Below are 19,053 nucleotides of genomic sequence, written 5' to 3' on the forward strand. Positions count from 1 at the left end.
TTCTGTTATCTTTTCATACAGGTGGCCTTTCCCAGGGTACTTCTCTAATCATTCCATTGGGCCCCACTTCTTATCATCTGGTATAATATGTAAGTGGTAGTGGTTCATCAATATTAGCCAACAGAAAGCACTGTTTTCCAAAGAATCCAATGAACTTTCTTTTAACTAATATTTTACCAAAAAAATTTTGGAAACATACACATAAACACACACACACACACACACACACACAGAGTGATCTGTACTGTGAAGTCTGTGACAAATGCATCTGGGTTATTTCTGGTGAGAGCATAATCTGGGTATATGATGTTCCACTATGTTCTTAGTCATGTGGATTGACACACGTGTGCTTTCATGTGGATAATTATTATAAGACCTGGAAATTAGAATCAAAGCCTCTGAACTCTTTATCTTAGCTTTTAAGTAACTACTCAGGCAAATCCCTAAATAATATAGAGAAGTGGTCAGAAGAAGAGGAAGGATTGAAAGATAATTAGAGGTAAGGTGGAAAAACAGGAGGAGAAGAAAGAAGGAGAAAAAGAAATGAGTGCTCAAATCTTAAAGCCATCCACGTTATTTTTGAAATGTTGTTTTTAATGATTCATATATTGATTTAAAGATAGTTGAATTTCACTCACGGCCCTGACAATTCAATTAAAATAATCCCATTAGACCTTTATGGCACAGCTATTATGAAACAACTAGCATGCTAGAAGCAAGAAATAAATTGTAAAGGAGAGAGAACTGGCATACAATGGGCATCGACTATTTGACAAGAACTTTAGCATATTGTGTTATTTATTTACTCAAATTCTATTTCAGCAATTTTCCTTTTAGATATACTGCTGTCTAATCATACCCCAAAATGATTATTTCAAAGACAGCCTCACGTATTGAGAGAAACTATAAAACTCAGGGATATTTTTAAGAACCAAGGTGTGTAATAAAATATCAGGTTTACTTAATGGTTTATTCTGATGTTTTGCTACAGAAAGAGCAGGTAGCTAAAGATGCTTGATTAGCAGCAAGGTCAATCCATTTGGCAGCAGAATGGGTTAGAAACAAGACCTTGATTTAGGGCACTTGAATATACTGCAAAGGTTCTCAGGTATGTAAGTGAGGCAGGAGTCAACAGGATGCATAAAGTTTTAAATCTTGTATGAAGATTGAGCTGGTGTGATGAACCTTGAATCTCAAATGAGCAGGGATTACTCTGATATTGAAAGCTCACACTTTAGGAGTAAACTGAACCATGAAAAGCACATTATGGGCTTTTCAAAAAGCTATGTGACTCATGAACTAAAGAGAGAGAGAGAGAAAAAGGAAGAAAGAAAGAAAGAAAGAAAGAAAGAAAGAAAGAAAGAAAGAAAGAAAGAGAGAGAGAAAGAAAGAAAGAATGGAAGGAAGAAAGAAAGAATGGAAGGGGGAGGGAGAAGGGAAAAAGGGAGAGAGAAAGAAAGAAAGATGTTGAGCCATGAAAATAACTTATGTGTTGGTATAACTTTATGATATAATCTGCATTTTTATTGGATGCAAAGAGATATGTACATGAGTCAAAATATCACCTTAATATTGTGTTAATTTAGAATTTCCAGATAGGCAAATAATTTTGCAGTGCAGTTGTAGCCATTTTAATATGCTATTTTACTATCTCTATTTCTCTTTCTTTCTTATTCTGTTTTTTTTACTAATCCAAAACAAATTCTACATATACTTATTTAAAAAATGAAATTCTATTGCTACTGCCTTGACTTTTGTGTATATATATATATACACACACACACACACGCACATACATGTGAATACACACATACACACACTTGCAGGCATACCTTGTTTTATTGCATTTCACATTATGGTGCTTCTCAGATATTACACTTTCTACAGACTGAAGTTTTATGGCAACTCTGTGTCCAGCAAGTCTATTAGTGCCATTTTTCCAACCACATTTGCTCACTTCCTGCCACTGGGTCACATTTTGGTAATTCTCCCAATATTTCAAACTTCTTTGTTATTATTATATTTTTATGGTGATATGATCAGTGATCTTTGATGTTACTACTACGACTTGCTGAAGGCTAAGATGACGGTTAGTTAGCATCTTTTAGCAATAAAGTTTTTTTTAAAATTAAGGTATGCACATTGTTGTTTCAGACATAATTCTACTGCACACTTAATAGACTACGTACAGTGCAAACTAAGTTTTATTTGCTCTGGGAAACCAAAAACTGTGTGTGACTCACGTGATTGCAATGTTTCCCTTATCCCTGTGGTCTTAAACTGAAGCTGAAATATCACCGAGGTGCACGTGTATATAAAAAAAAGCATATCTTTTTAGTGGTATGTCTCTTTGGAACCTTAGTGTTTGTAGTTCCATCCTGGTTTCTCTTGGACTTCTTTTTTAGTACTCTTCTGTCTATTCCATCGCAATGTCTCCCCAAAAAAACTTCAATAATGAATTGATGCAGTGACCTACACCTTCTCCTCCTTTCTTAGGGTTTCTTGCTGGTGAGGAGAATCACACATTGCTGATTAGTTCTACCACAAGAAAATATTTTAAAAAGTCATTTCCCTTAAGTCATTTATATACATCCTATTGGTTTTTTTTCTCTGGAAAATATTAATAGAATCCCTATCAGATCAAACCAGCATACACCAATCAATTTCACCTACACTTTTGAAATGCCATCTACAGGCTGTACACATCCCTTTCTCCTTTCTTCAAACCCTAGAGAAAATGATTAAAATCACTTTGAGTAAGTTTACCTCTCGCTCACTAAATGACAAAATCAGTAGAGGTGTTCCAGTCATTGTTTAACTTGACCTGTGGAGCTTGACATTATTTGTCATTTCTTATTCTTAAAACTTTATTTTACTTTCCATAACACTCTTACACGTTTGTCTTTTACTTCTTATTAATTAGATCTATCTATTCTTCATCTGCTTTTCAGTTAAAAATCAGGGTTCTCATATCTTCTCTGTAATTTTTCCTAGCTTGTCACACACTTATGTGATTTTGACCACCATCTGTATACCAATTACTCCTGATCCTGTATCTCTACCATAGGATCTTTTATGAACTCTAGATTAATGTGTCTAAATATCTATGAGATACTTCACCTGGATACTTCTAAGCAACTCTGGATATATAATGATTAGCAGTGATTCTTTTATTTCTTACTCTAAAATGAGTACTCATTGATCAGTGATCTTTGATGTTACTACTACGACTTGCTGAAGGCTAAGATGACAGTTTAAGATTACTAAGATTACTCATTCTCTACATATGATTATCCACTAATTATTTGTCTCATCCTTTATATTCTCTTGACCAATGGATCTTGAAATCTTCTATTGTCTACCTTTCAAATGTCCAACTCTAATATCCCGTTTCCTTTATTACTTCCGAGACAATCCTTCTGTGACCTTTCCCTTCATATGCTCCTCATCTCCATGTCTGTTTTTCTGTCTCCAAGTCCTTCAAATGGATCTCTGAGTAATCATTCTAGAACTGTAATTCTGTCCATGAGAATCCTCAACCAAGACACTATGGATCCTGATGCCTTTAAGAACAAATGATACTGTAATGTACAGCATGGTGACTACACTTAATAATACTGTATTCATATTTGAAGGTTGCTAAGACAGTAAATCTTAAAAGTCTTCATCACAAGAAAAATAAATTGTAACTGTGTGGTGATAGATTTTAACTAGACTTTTTGGGGTGACCATCTCACAACGTATACAAATGTCGAATCATTACACTGTACACCTGAAACTGCTATTCTATGTCAATTATATCTCAATTAAAAAAAAATAAAAGAACAGATATTACTGATCTTGGTACCAGACTTGAGCCTCTGCACTTTCTCTATTTACCTACTCTGAAATGTTGGTTTCACACTCTCTGACTATATTGAAATATGGTTATCGAGGCTCACCTAGCACTTTCAAGCCTCAGTGCTTATAAAAACTTTTCCTCAGACTATTTTTTCTGAAAAAATAAAGTCATCCTTTGAGACTCATCTCAGGTGCTTCGTCATCTGTGAAGGCTTCCTTGAATTCCTCCATCTTCTAGGCATAGTCATAGACCTTCCTTTGTCTCCACAGCTCCTCATAGGGTCTTTGTCACAGTATTAAAATTAATTGTTGTATTAAAATCATTGTTCACTCCTAAGATGCTTATAGGACAATAAAATGTGATACCTTCTGGTACAATGAAACTAAATTATCCCGCTCTACCCGGCTTAAAATCCCAGTTTCAATATTTATTGGGTGTTGGGCCATGGGAAGTTATTTAACTTTCTGTGCCTCACTTTTCTGATGTGTAAAATGGGGCTACTAATAATCTTCCTCCTAGTGCTGTTGTGAAGACTACATAAATTTTGGTAAGTAAAGGGTTTAAAATCCTGCCTTAAGATGCTCAATAAAGCTTACCTGTTATAATTGCAATCTAAAGACATTCATACTTAAATTTATCCCCACAAGGCTTAATGCTTTCTGAAATTGTAATGCATTCTCAACGAAAAATGTTAAATAAAGAAATGCCTCTGAAATTAAGGTTTAGATATGCTTCAATTCTTAATCTTTCTGCCATTTTAAACACTTTCAACTTAAGAATTGCTGCTAACAAAGATCATCTGAAGTGACAACTCAATTTTCTAAATTATTATTTGAAGATGAGATGGGTAGCACTTTCTTGATACATAGCTTTGAGGCTATGACATAATTTAGTACTATACAGACAAAGACACCCAGTTATATTTGTTGGTATAAGCAACTTACTGTGCATGTGTGTGTGTAAGCAAATGTGCACGTGTGTGTGTCTTTAATAATAATTTTTTGAGGTGACTTTGAGCAACAGGTAATAAATGAATTTAAAATGTTTGCTGATCAAATTAATTTCTGTGTTGCTTTGCAATATGGCACCTTACACGTGTCCAAGTGTTGTAGTAAATCCAAAATGTCTATTTGAGAAAAGCATTGATTTTGCCTCTTGACACACTTGGGATGTATATGTATATAAAATAATATTCATTATAAGCAACACCAAGGTTTGGTCTTTCTTGAAAGGATGTCAACAATAACACCTGCTCCTTTTAAATATTAAATATAACAGTGTTGAGGCTAATATCTATTAAGCCACTCAACCACCCCCCTTTAATTTCTACCGGAAGAAATTATTTTATATTTGAAGGTAGGGAAATTGCTTTTTTCTCTCAATAAGTGGAGTTTCCAATAGTGGGAACTCTACAAATTAATACTTTCCATGTATGTTCTTGCTGAAAAGAAACATACATTAAATTTGAAGCTCACTTAGAATAGTTCAGTTGACCATTGTTCTTGACACTTGTGCACTCCCTTGACACAGAGTTCCATGTTATTTATAGCACCTTGCTTTACTATGAACTGTCTCAGAGCCTTTCCAGAGAAAAGCAGGAGCACAAATATATTTATATGTTTACACACATATATATAATGCTTGAATTGGTCCCAATGTTATCATATCACTATTTCCACATCTACAATCATCAAGACAGAGTTAATTAAACTTTAATTAGTTTCCATGTGGAAAGGAAATCTTGGCAACTGTTGTTTCATTTGCATTAGAAACATACATTACCTGAGAACCATGGGTTTTCATTATACTTTACAAATGGGGAACCATGTGTCTATGAAAATAATATTTTAATTTCATAATAGGCTAGATCTTAGACCTTTTTAATCTATTTATAAACACTAATTCATCTCTTAAATGATTTGGGTGAATTCCATACTATCATAGTAATTATAAAAATAGAATTCAAGGCTATCAAAGCTTGCATAAGCAGCTCCTAGATCCTTTTAATCATGTCCATTGGGATGTGAAATACTACACTAGCTAGGATAGATTAAAAGTCATTAAATTTTCAACAAAATTTAAATTTTCACCTCAAATTCTGGCAAGCAAAGGCTATGGATCTGCTTTAGTCAAAACCAGAGAATGGCTTCTCAGCAGACATTTGCCCAGAACCTCAATGCGATGTCCAGCTTCCATCACAAGCAGAGTTGATATAACTGACACCCAGGAGGCAGAGTTCTAGAGCTATGCCCTCTTCATTTGTCTTGGATTTGAAAACTCAATCCTTATGCAAAATTAACTCACAAGAAATGAGTGCACCAGGACAACATGAAATTATCTCACCATAGAAAAGGTTAGTGATTTTTTTATATTCTGTGATCACATAGAGGAATCATACAAGCAGAAACTATGTATGGTAACATCAGGGGACATCCATGCTTGGGAGTGCTTTCCTCAAAAGTTGCTAATGCCCATCTTGTGCCGAGGGCTATTTGTGGAGCAATGCCATCTGAGTGGGGTGCCCTGGGATGGATTAGAATTGCTTGGGCCTCAGCAGACATTTCTCTCCTTTAAGGGTCTTTCTGACTTTCTGCTCAATTTTGGGGTTCACCAGATACCATATGGACCTCAGGACTACCACCTATGGAGTTGTCCCAGGGCCACAAGACCAGGCCCTGATTCCTAGTAGACGGCCTGTCAAGGATATTACTCCTGCTAAACGGCATTGTATATTTTTTGCAAGATCACTAAAAATTGGACTGCCAGAATGGTACTCAAAGACTGATTTGATGTGACTCAAATTTTATGTATAGATAGGTACCCCACAGAAAATAAATTTGCTCAGGGCCCATACACAGTAGTGTAATAGGGAAGAACAAATCTGACTCCATATTAGATCTGTTTCTTTTACCTTTGTACTCTGTTGCCTATGCTTAGTCATGCTGGCTCTGCACCTTTTGTAAAAGAATGTTGCCTATTGCTTGAAATATACAGGATAACCTATTCTCAAGACTCTGACCTTTAAGAGTCCATTCATGTAGAGATAAAAAGTTTCAGAACAGAGAATAACTTTTGTCTTGTTGGAGGTTTACAGGAACATCCTGACCTGGCCTATGTGGACAGCTGCAAGAACAAAGGATACCGACACCAAGAAGTTTGCAACAACTAACCACACCCCTCCCTCACCTTGCCTTAAAAGTGCTTTGCTGAAAGCCTTCAGGGAGCTCAGGGTTTTGGGGGCAGGAGCCACCCATCTACTTGTATCGCCCTGCAATAAACCTTTCTCTGCTCCAAACTTTGATGTTTTGGTTTGTTTGGACTCACGGTGCATCGGGCACATAAACTTGTGTTTGGTAACACTAGGGCAACCCTGGCTACATGTTCATTTTCAGCAAGGTTCTATCTGAAGACCTTCCCCACTGTATTATTCAATATTTTAAAAATAAATTTCCAAAAGGTAAATTCTAAAATCATAGGGCAAAGAATTTAGATCTTGAATAGATTTGCTTCCTTTGAGCCAGTATTAGAATCATAAGACTCATCATGTTTCTCATTAGTTTAGGTTTTCTGAAATCTCTAGGGACTTTAATATTCCAGAGACATAATCTTCTATATCAGCTTCCTAACACTCCTTCTACTATGGTTTTCCATTTCTGTCTTTGGATTTATTTTAAACTCTCTTCAAACATAAATATTTTTATTAAAACCATAGAAAAATCTTTTAGAAAATTAAAAAATGGAAATATCAAAATACATAAAATATTTATTTTTCTGGAAAATATTCTGGTATCATTGATACGGTCTATCTATTATAGACATGAGTCAAAAATTTTATGTAAGAAAAATAGCAGTGAAACACAAATGTGCTGAAACAGTTGCCATCAACTATTTTGTGAAAAAATTTTAATTTCTTTAAAATTACAATAAGATTAAAATTTGTGTATTGTGTTGAGATTTATGTGTACATATCTGGGTTCCAGCATTTATTACTTTGGCCATAAATAGCTTCATAAATAGCTTGTAAAGCCTAAAATAATGGAATTATTTATAAAGTATAAGCAAGCCAAATCAAATATAGAGCTTCCTCAACTTACAATGGGGTTACATCCCAATAAACTCATTGTAAACTGAAAATATTGTAAGTCGAAATGCATTTAATACACCTATTCTACTGATTATCATTACTTAGCCTAGACAGACTTAAACATTCTCAGAACACTTATATTAACCTACACTCAGAAAAAATCATCTAGCACAGAGCCTATTTTATAATCAAGTGTTGACTATCTCATGTAGTTTATTGAATATTGTACTAAAAGTGAAAAACAGAATGGTTATGCGTGTACAGAATGCATACTGTTTTCATGACATTGTAAAGTTAAAAAATCCTAAATCAAACCATTGTAAGTCTGAGACCATCTATACTCCAGAACCACAACCTAAATGGTATATCATGTTTTCCAAGAGGGAGGGAAAGGGAGACATTCTGGTCATTCAAAGATATCAACAAAAATGTAGACTATTTATACCTGCTGATTTTTCCTGTCTCTCATTGGTAAACAATTCCAGAATGGCTATGACCAATAATGCGTTATAGTAACAGTTTTAATTTCATCTACACATATTAACTTCATGTCTTTGGCGAATAATGCCAAAAATAGGAATAGAATATATATTAACTTCATTAAAATAACCAGGGAGAATGGAAGCAAAGAGGGATTAAATGATATTCCAAAGCTTACCCGGGCCATTGAGTCAGGAAGAGAAACCAGGTCACTCAGATTTCAATTCCAGTGTTCTACTCACCGGTTTGTTCAACTCCTGTGCAAAACATCCATACACAATACACAATGCATAAGCCCCCTTGCCATCAAGTTGTTGTCAAAAGAAACACGCCATTACCTTTCCCACATACTGAGGCTCGGAGCCCATGTATTCCTCCAGCACAAAAAATTGATTCCATACCCAGCCACGTTTAACTCGTTGGAAATGTGATCGCCACCCTGGCAGGTGGATAACATTCTCTCTTGGTTCTGTGGCTAAAGTCTGCTGTGGCTGAGGTTGAAGTGGTGTTAGGAGACCTCCATCAAACAGGACCCAGAGCAGCAGGGATAAACAGTTCCTTGTAAGCATTGGCAAAAGCTTTCCTACAGCAGAGTAATAAAAACTCCAGCACTTAATGCAGTATTGTGGAATCCAGGTTTGAGGTGTCTGTGGCCTCTACCACTTAGCTCTCTCTTTTATTGCAGAAATGATAATGCAGGCATCAATCCTTTTGATGAAAAGGCTTCTGCTATATTATATTCCATCTAAAGGGACCTATAAAACAGATTAACAAAGATACATTAAATTGATAGAATTACATGATGATAGTCATCAAAACTTTCATTATATCTGCCAACATTTAAAGAAACAGAGAGGAAAGTCTTTAAAAGAATTATATTGGTAAATGGTCACTGCTCTTTAACCTGTTAACTTGGATAAAACATCTGAGTTTGTTTTACAGACTTGAAAAGTATGAGTTACAATAAAGCAACAGGTATATCATAAATAGAAGCAATCATTTTTTTAATTTAATAATCATATTAAGAATAAAACAGGGATCACTGTTTTTGTAATTGAAGTATAGTTGATTTACATTATTTCAAGTATACAGCAAAGTAATTCAGATATATATATATATATATATTCTTTTTTAGATTTTTTCCATTATAGTTTATTACAAGATATTGAATATAATTCCCTGTGCTATACAGTAGGTCCTTGTTGTTTATTTATTTTATATATAGTAGTGTGTATCTTTTAGTCCTGAATTCCCAATTCATCCCCGCCTTTCCCCTTTGGTAATCATGTTTGTTTTCTATGTCTGTGAATCTATTTCTGTTTTGTAAATAAGTTCATTTGTATCACTTTTTTTATATTCCACATATGAGGGATATCATGTATTTGTTTTTCTCTGTCTGACTTAGTATGATAGTCTTTAGGTCGACTTAGTATGATAATCTTTAGGTCCATCCAAATGGCATTAGTGCTGCAAATGGCATTATTTCATTCTTTTTTCATGGCTGAGTAATATTCCATTGTCTATATATACCACAGCTTCTTTAACCATTCATCTGTCAATGGACACTTAAGTTGATTCCATGTCTTGGCTATTGTAAATAGTGCTGCTATGAACATTGGGGTGCACGTATTTTTTGTATTAGAGTTCTTTTCCAGGATCACTATTTTTAAAGTGAACTGAAAGTAGGATTTCACAAACGGCACAATTGACCTTTTGGGATGGATAACTCTTTGTTGCTGGGGAGCCAGCATGTGCATTTTATGATTTCTAGCAGCACCCCCTTTCCTTTACTCGATAGATGACAGTAGCATCCTCTCTCACAGTCAGTTTTGACAACCAAAAAATGTCTCCAGACATTGCCAGATAAATATTCCCTGGAAGGAGCAAAATAGGCCAAGATTGAGAACCAGAGATTTAGAGAATAAGGAAAAAACAAAGCAGTTTTAAAAAAGCAAAAAAATTCTCTGAAGTTAGAGAATAGGTAGAATAGGACCATGAAAGAAAGAATAACATAAATTACTAAACGTAAATGATCTTACTAAGATGTAAGTTATTGAGAAAATCTCAGATTGTTTTATAAGTCTTTATTATAAGCTTTAAGTTTAAAAAAAGTTTCTCTAGCCTTGGCATACTAGAAACACTGGATAAAAAGGAATTATTTTGTAGGTGGTGTGCAGCTCAGAGCAACCTTGGGTCCCTATCAGATGGACAACCTCTGCCCTGCATTTAGGTAAAATGAGCTTTGAACATCCCCTTACAACAAACACTTTTTTTCATTCGCTTATCTAAGGTTTGGGTGTTTACAAGGTACTAGGACCTTTGTTAAACAGTAGATAAGATAACAGACACAATCCTTCCCTCTCGTAAATCAGAAATGGAAAATAAATAGTCATATAAAGAAATGAGGGCAAATGTACCAGTGCTGTAAAAAAAAAAAAAAAAAAAAAAAAAAAAAGATAGCAAACAGAATATCCTGATGGCAAAACTTAAGTGACCAAAACTTAAGTTAGCAAAAGCCTGTTATAGGTGCCAACTGCAGTGAGACCTAAAGGTAACAGCAGATCTATGTTCTGTAAGCAGCATGGGAAAAATGTGGTTCCAGCCAGGGAACTTTCATGCATTTGGCACTAGGGGCCCATTGCCCACAGCCTGGGAAGTTTCCAAGGGCCAAAAATGTTGGAGGCCAGAAGTTATGTACAGCACTTACAAAACAAGAGGAGTAAAACAATACATATTCAATCACACACCTATAAAACAGGGCATTTTGTCAACCTGTCATTTGCAATTTGGTTTAATGATTATTCAGTTACATACAATATAATAAAAAGTATAATGCATTCTTTGCAAATATTCAAATTTAAACATTTAACGTGAGAGCAATTCACTATGCTTGAGTTAAGATATGAGATGGGGAGAGTTAAAATTTATACTTTGAGAGCATCCTACAAGGACACTCCCAAAAGGAGAAATAAAGCAGGATATGTATTTTTTTCTGGCCTGAATGGGTGCACCTGTTAGCTACTAACAAAAACATAAACAGTATATATTTTATTGCATCTTTTCATTCTGGCAAAATAATGTTCATAAAAAGTTAACTTAGATCTATATTATGCAATATGCTAACCACTAGCCATATGTGGCTGTCTAGTTGAAATCTCGCAAGTTGATGTTGAGATGTGCTCTACTTTTCAATTATATACATTTCAAAAAACTAGTACAAAAAAAAATAATGTAAAATCCCACTATTGTTTCTATATTTATTAGTTGTTGACCTGGTGATATTTTGGATATAGAAGTTAAATAAATATAAACTATTTAATGTGACCTATTTCTTTTTAATTTTTAATGTTTACTAAAAAATTACAATTATAGATGCAGCTTGCATTTGTGATTTGCATTATTTTCTACTGAATAGAACTGATTTAAACAATAGAGTTTAAATCCCACCTGCAATTTCTACTTAAGTAATATCTAGCACAAACTGTGTCATGTTTGTGTGACAATATATTTGCACAAAATTCGAATATCTAGCACAAACTGTGTCATGTTTGTGTGACAATATATTTGCGATGTCCGAGGATATTTGCAAATCTATGCAATAAACCTGTGTAAAAATAATGCACGTTTTCCTCATCTGTTTTCAAGTTTAAATTACTAACACCAAAAACTAAAATGTTTTAATTTCTTGGATTTTCCACCCTGTCCATGTTTCTTCCCCTACTCATGTCAATCCTACCCCAGGCATATATACAGAACAGATGGGGAGATAAACATGAGTAGAAAAAATGGATGTCAGGAACTCTAACTTCCCAAACCTAGTCTATTATATATAATTAGGTTGTATTTTTGCCTTTCTGTTCCATTGATTTTTTTCTCCTCCATTTTTTTGGGGCATGAGTTATAAAAATTCAGATTTTAGTGAGCATTGATACCTAAAGTTATTTCTTTAAACAGTGTCTTTTTATTTTATATTAGAGATTTTTGATATTGTCCAGCTGACTATATTCTTCATCAGTACCATCACTATGAGTCCAGATACCCTTTCCCCTTGGAAGTGGAGGTGTCTGAAATCTGAGTTTTGATCTCCTTTTAGAGGAATCTTTCAGAAATTCTAATTGGCCCACATCATCCTCCTTTTGTCACCTTAGAATGGGTGTTTGGATGTGAAGAAGAATGTAAAAGTAACATAGAAAGTATGTTTTTTCATAAGCTAATTCCCCAGCACTGTAAAGATTCACATCACCAAAAACAGCCCCTAAATGCAAAACATTGTCATGAGGCTGAAGTGAAAAGGAGCCACAGAAGGGTACAGTGTGGCAGAAGAGCCCCCCATTTCCCTCGCCTCGTGCCCACTTCTTGTTCTTTCCTTTGGTTCTCTCGGACACATATTCTACTTAGCCTGCTGTGTCCCATATCCCTGCCGTCAAATTACTTTCTTCTTTTTTGTTAAAATATGTTTTTATATTTACAGGAATATTTATGTATGAGTAGTTTATTTAGCTGATATTTTCATTAGGATGGTGATGGCCAGGGGTGACCTCATAGGTTCTGAAGATATGCACTTAATCTTATTCTTTGCCATGAATGCTGCTGTTTTAGTATGAATTCTGCAGAAGGCAAAGCTTTTTAGGAACTCACATATCACACTGTAGTAGAAAGATCTATAATTAAAAATGTAAAGCCGGGCTTCCCTGGTGGCGCAGTGGTTGAGAGTCCGCCTGCCGATGCAGGGGACACGGGTTCGTGCCCCGGTCCAGAAAGATCCCACATGCCACGGAGAGGCTGGGCCTGTGAGCCATGGCCGCTGAGCCTGCGCGTCCGGAGCCTGTTGCTCCGCAACGGGAGAGGCCACAACAGTGAGAGGCCCGCGTACCGCAAAAAAAAAAAAAAAACAAAAAAACAAAAAAAAATCAAAAAACAAAAATGTAAAGCCTTCTCACTGTATGCTGAGGATGTAACACACAGCACGATGACTGTAGTTAACACTGTATTGTATATCTGGAAGTTGCTAAGACAGTAGATCTTAAAAGCCAGGATTTTTATGATGATATTCATGAACTTAATAGGGCCTGCATGATCTACCTCTACACCATGCTAGACCCTTGCCATTCTCCCCTTCTCTCAAACCCTTTACTGATAAATAATATTATTAACAATAGTAATAATTTATATTACGGGTTTATTTGTATGATTATTTGTTCCACTTTTCTGAGTAGAGTGAACAGGGGCTAAAAGAGTATCAATGATGTCTCTTTTGTCAGCTTTTCTCAGCTGTGCTGTTCCTGGCATCTATAACAGTGTATTGTAAGTACCAAAAAAGCATTTGTTAAGTTTGAGGGAATCGGTCATCGAATGATAATAGCCAACTTTTACTGAAAACTCACTATGTTCCATATAATGTTGTGTGTTCTGTACCAGTACAATTGCTCTGTGAAGGTGTTATTATACCCATTTGACAGATAGAATGGAGGAATAGAGAAGTTAAATGACTTGACCATTGTCCACAGAGGACTGCATAGCAGGCGGGTTTGAATCTGGGCACTCTGACTCAAGAGCCCATCCCCTTGGATTCTGTTCTCCACTATCCCTGAATGAACGAATGCATAATAGATGAGAACATCAAGGGTTTCAAATCCTAGCAAGACAATGAATATGAGCTTGAAGACCTGAGTTCCAAATTCTGTTTCCAAAGCAAAGTAGTTACTTCAATATTGGGCAGCATAAAGTTTCTTAGACTCATTTAGATCTTCTGTGAAATTAGAAGATTTGAAGCAATTAGGTCAATATAGTTCCTTTGAAGTCAGGAGGTTCAGGACCCCCAGCCCTCACCCACCAGGATGTAAAAAGAGACACATAATTCTAGGCAGAGACAGAAGAAAAGAAAAAAAAGCTGTAATAGACATGGCCAGTGTGCTAACAGGACTGGATGGTGGCTGAAAACTCAGAAACGGCACAACAGCCCAGCTTATCCACCCAGCAAGGCGCTAGACAGGCCGGGTGACCCAAAGCACAGAGAAGGTAAGGCACTTTCCAGCTGTCCAGCCTCTTCCCAGTTAGACTGAACTGCGGGTGCTGTGCTGGGGTCTGTCAGATAAGAGGGCAGCCTGTGGGATCTAAGTGATGACTCTGAATTTGGGGGTCACTTCCAGGCTTGGTATAGTTTTAAAAAATCATAATAAAAGAAATAAATGAAAAGATAGGCTTTGGACCAAGACAGATCTGAGGAATAATGTCTAATAACGTCATAGCATAGTTTTACGCTAAGTAACTGTCTGTCAAGTAGCATTTGAATTGTGGGGACACCATCAACAATATTCTTATGTCTGTAGAGTTAAATACAAGAAGAAATAAAATATATGTTAATCCCATCACTCAATTAGAACATGTATACACATGCATTTCCTAACTCATGTTATTGCATTAGGATCCTAAAATCCATTCCAACACTCTATAAAACTGTGGTGCTTCAGTGAACAGAGGAACAGATATTATTTTCAGTGCATAATGCAGCTCCCAGCAGATCCCAACCTCCAGCCACATTGTCAGCCGGGGAGCTTTTAAAGTGTTATATCACAACAAAAGTAATGCAAGGAGATTGAAGGACTCTGGTTCTTAAGTAAAAGAGAAACAACTCCCTCAGGCATGAAATATAGCCAAAATTACAAGGAAAAATTATGAGGAGCCATCAACCTGGGTACACTTGCCCCAGCACCAATGGTGCTGTTACAAGATCAAGAACAGAGACTTGTTCTGAGGTGTCAGCACCCTGTGGAAACATGGGAACTTTAAAGAAGACATATTTGTTACAAAGGACATCACCAGAGATGCGTTTTACTCCATATACTGGATTTCGGGCACAGTGTTTAAAATTTTACATTTGTCTATTATTCCTAAATTTTGTGGAGCCAAATTGGCTTTCCAAAGACTTTCCAAACCCAATGATGAGTCTCTGGAGCCACACATTGCTTTTAGCAGAAGGGAGATTTAAAAAAATGGTCATATATCAAAGCAGGGGTTAGTTAGATGTGAAATACCCAGTGACAGCTTTTCCGTTAAATGTGTCGTTAGAACTGAGAGATAGGCCGGCGCGCGGCCCAGCTCCTTTTTCCGGTCGGCGTGGTTTGAGGGCCGAGTGTTCCAAGTGCTCCAGCCTTCGCCATGAGCGTCCCGGCGTTCATCGACATCAGCGAGGAAGATCAGGCTGCTGAGCTTCGAGCTTATTTGAAATCTAAAGGAGCTGAAATTTCAGAAGAGAACTCAGAAGGTGGACTTCATGTAGATTTAGCTCAAATTATTGAAGCCTGTGATGTATGTCTGAAGGAAGATGATAAAGATGTTGAAAGTGTGATGAACAGTGTGGTATCCCTCCTGTTGATCCTGGAAGCAGATAAGCAAGAAGCTCTGATTGAAAGCCTGTGTGAGAAACTGGTCAAATTTCGGGAAGGTGAACGCCCATCTCTGAGACTGCAGTTGCTAAGCAACCTTTTCCATGGGATGGATAAGAATACTCCTGTAAGATATACAGTATATTGCAGCCTCATTAAAGTGGCAGCATCTTGTGGGGCCATCCAGTATATTCCAACTGAGCTGGATCAAGTTAGAAAATGGATTTCTGACTGGAACCTCACCACTGAGAAAAAACACACCCTCTTAAGGCTACTTTATGAGGCACTTGTGGATTGTAAGAAAAGTGATGCTGCATCAAAAGTCATGGTGGAATTGCTAGGAAGTTACACGGAGGACAATGCTTCCCAGGCTCGAGTTGATGCCCACAGGTGTATTGTGCGAGCATTGAAAGACCCAAATGCATTTCTTTTTGACCATCTTCTTACTTTAAAACCAGTCAAGTTTTTGGAAGGCGAGCTTATTCATGATCTTTTAACCATTTTTGTGAGTGCTAAATTGGCATCATATGTCAAGTTTTATCAGAATAATAAAGACTTCATTGATTCACTTGGCCTACTACATGAACAGAATATGGCAAAAATGAGACTACTTACTTTTATGGGAATGGCAGTGGAAAATAAAGAAATTTCTTTTGACACAATGCAACAAGAACTTCAGATTGGAGCTGATGATGTTGAAGCATTTGTTATTGATGCGGTAAGAACTAAAATGGTCTACTGCAAAATTGATCAAACCCAGAGAAAAGTAGTTGTCAGTCATAGCACACATCGGACATTTGGAAAACAACAATGGCAACAACTCTATGACACACTTAATGCCTGGAAACAAAACTTGAACAAAGTGAAAAACAGCCTTTTGAGTCTTTCAGATACCTGAATTTTTATGCTATATAATTTTGTTCTTTTTGGAAAATCTAAATCATAGTAAAACATTATAGCCTGAAAAAAAAAAAAAAAAAAAAAAAAAAGAACTGAGAGATACCGAAGGCTGTGGTTTCTGTAGTTACTTATTTAATTTTGGGTGTGTTTGTTTTTAAGAATAGCTCTTGAAAAGGGGTCTACTTTATATAAATTACACTGAAAGGGTCTATCTTTGTTAGATGATGTCTTACTAGGTTGACAAGTATGTTAATTATTACAAGTGGTTCTCGTTTTTGGAATACATTGGGGATGAGCAAATATCCCTACCACACCTCTCTTGGTCCTAGTAAGCCCAAACCAAAAGGAAAATTTACACTCTCTCTGGTGCAGCAAAATCTTAACCCCAACTCTTCTATGTTACAAACTTAACACTGAGAAGTAGAGAAGTATGGATGGTAAAGCCACTTCCATTGTCTCTTAGAAGTTAAATAAAGATGTCTGAAGGTGATAATTACTCTCTGATCTTGATCTGTGGAGTTCATTAATCCTTGCTCTCTGACTTATCCAGACCCTACTCTTTACTATATATATATAGTATATATATATATATATATATATATATATATATATATATATACACACACACACAGTAAATGATATGATACTGGTATCGTCAATAAGCTAAGAAAAAATATCTGTGGGAGAAAAAAAAAAAGAAACTCAACATGGGACATCTTTCCAGTATGGATGACAAGGAACACAATCTCTCTCCTTCCCTCTCTCGGAAGACAGATTTGAGCACACATTTACATTCATGGTGTTATTTTTAACTGCATTGTTAGAGCACCCTTGATGTGATGTTCTGAAAAAGGCAGTTTACTTCTTTGGTGTTCCTCTGCAAAATCAATAACAACAGTCTACTCATGAGAAATACATTAGACAAATCCCAACTGAGTGACATTCTATAAAATGCCTGAGCAGTACTTTTGAAAACTTTGAGTGTCATCAAAAACAAGGAAAATCTTGGGAATTCCCTGGTGGCCCAGTGGTTTGGACTCTGAACTTCCACTTCAGGGGGCCCAGATTCAATCCCAGGTTGGGAAACTAAGATCCCGCAAGCCACACAATGTGGCCAAATAAATAAATAAAGGCACGTCTTGTTTAAAAAACAAAAAACAACAAAAAAAAAGGAAAGTTGTCATAGCCAAGAGATACCTAAGGAAACGTGAAAACTAAATGTAACAGATGGGATGCTGGAACAGAAAAAGGACATTAGGCAAGAGCTAAGAAAATCTGAATAAAGTATGGACTCTAGTTAATAATAATGTGTTAATATTTATTATTTAATTGTAACAAATGTATCATGCTAATGTAAGATATAATCTCAGAGGTGCTGGATATATGTGAATTCTCTGTACTATTGTTTCAATTTTTCTGTAAATTTAAATGTGCTCAAAAATAAAGTTTATTTAAAAAAAAAAGAAGAGGAAAGCATGGGATTCAGTAATAAGGATATTTAACAAGAAGAAAGGCAAAGGAAATTTTCAGCACAATAATAGAGAGGAATTTTAGGAAGGAAACTGTATATAGGCTCAGGGAACACCAGTCCAGATTAAAGAGAAGAAGAATTCCAAGAGGTATAACACCAAAGAGGAGAAATTAATGAATTAAAATGAATGAATTACATAGTGTTTTTAAATGGCAGAGAAGAAATTCACACTTTGTTGGAAAGTGTGTTGATGAAATAATGATTAATACATAGAAAAAAGAGGCAATTATTCATTCTTAGGAAATAAAGAAAAAATTACCAGAGATGTAACTCAATCATAATGTGATTATATTCAAGGATGAGACTACAATTTTTGAGGCATTTTGACCATACCTATTTACCACATAAAACAACACCCTGATGCAAATATTCACTAGAAATTTTTGCTTACAAAGCTTCAGTAGAAAACCAGTTCTTAATATATTGAAACCATTTTTGTAAATTAAGAAATTGTGATTAAATAAATGAGATTTTTAAATATTTTATCATAAAAACGGCTGAGATTTCATTACCTGGAGGCTTGGCTAATGGCTAAAAAATTGTACAAGCTACTTCCTACCAGACACAGGAGAAATTTACACAGAGTAAGGGGGCAAAATTGGGAGAAAAAGAACTTCTTTAGAGTTCTATTCAGAGACTGCCTTGTAAATGATGGAAATCTTAGTTAATAGTAGTAATTCAAGAGCTGAAAGCCGCAGGATCTCCATTTTTATTACCACTTTCACGATGCCTGGAAGAAGGATATCTTACATTGGAAAATAGTTTGGATTTTTATATTGCATTCAAATTCTGTAGCAAAAAAATAAGGGAAAAATGCTCTAGCTGTGATAGA

The 19,053-nt window shown here is 35.7% G+C and overlaps 2 protein-coding genes across 3 annotated transcripts in view; one reads left to right on the forward strand and one right to left on the reverse strand.

Annotated features, from left to right (window-relative positions):
* The window catches only part of CDH12 (cadherin 12), a 279,426-nt gene extending 270,293 nt beyond the window's left edge, over window positions 1-9,133 (reverse strand). For both annotated transcript variants that reach the window (XM_079918024.1, XM_079918023.1), the window contains exon 1: window positions 8,744-9,133. In XM_079918024.1, coding sequence (XP_079774150.1) covers window positions 8,744-8,974 — 231 coding nt within the window. In that variant the 5' untranslated portion in view covers window positions 8,975-9,133. The remainder of the gene's footprint in view (window positions 1-8,743) is intronic.
* A 6,359-nt stretch (window positions 9,134-15,492) lies between these two features.
* LOC307184239 (eukaryotic translation initiation factor 3 subunit M) lies at window positions 15,493-16,750 on the forward strand. Its single transcript, XM_079917565.1, has one exon. The coding sequence runs from the start codon at window positions 15,564-15,566 to the stop codon at window positions 16,686-16,688; it is 1,125 nt and encodes a 374-aa protein (XP_079773691.1). The 5' UTR covers window positions 15,493-15,563; the 3' UTR covers window positions 16,689-16,750.
* The last annotated feature ends 2,303 nt before the right edge of the window (window positions 16,751-19,053 follow it).

Source organism: Stenella coeruleoalba (assembly GCF_951394435.1).
Source record: "Stenella coeruleoalba genome assembly, chromosome: 3".
In the NCBI taxonomy this organism is placed as follows: Eukaryota; Metazoa; Chordata; class Mammalia; order Artiodactyla; family Delphinidae; genus Stenella; species Stenella coeruleoalba.

Bases quoted from the DNA above. Each gene is read 5' to 3' on its own strand.
- LOC307184239 (XM_079917565.1), top strand. From the start codon at position 15,564: ATGAGCGTCCCGGCGTTCATCGACATCAGCGAGGAAGATCAGGCTGCT.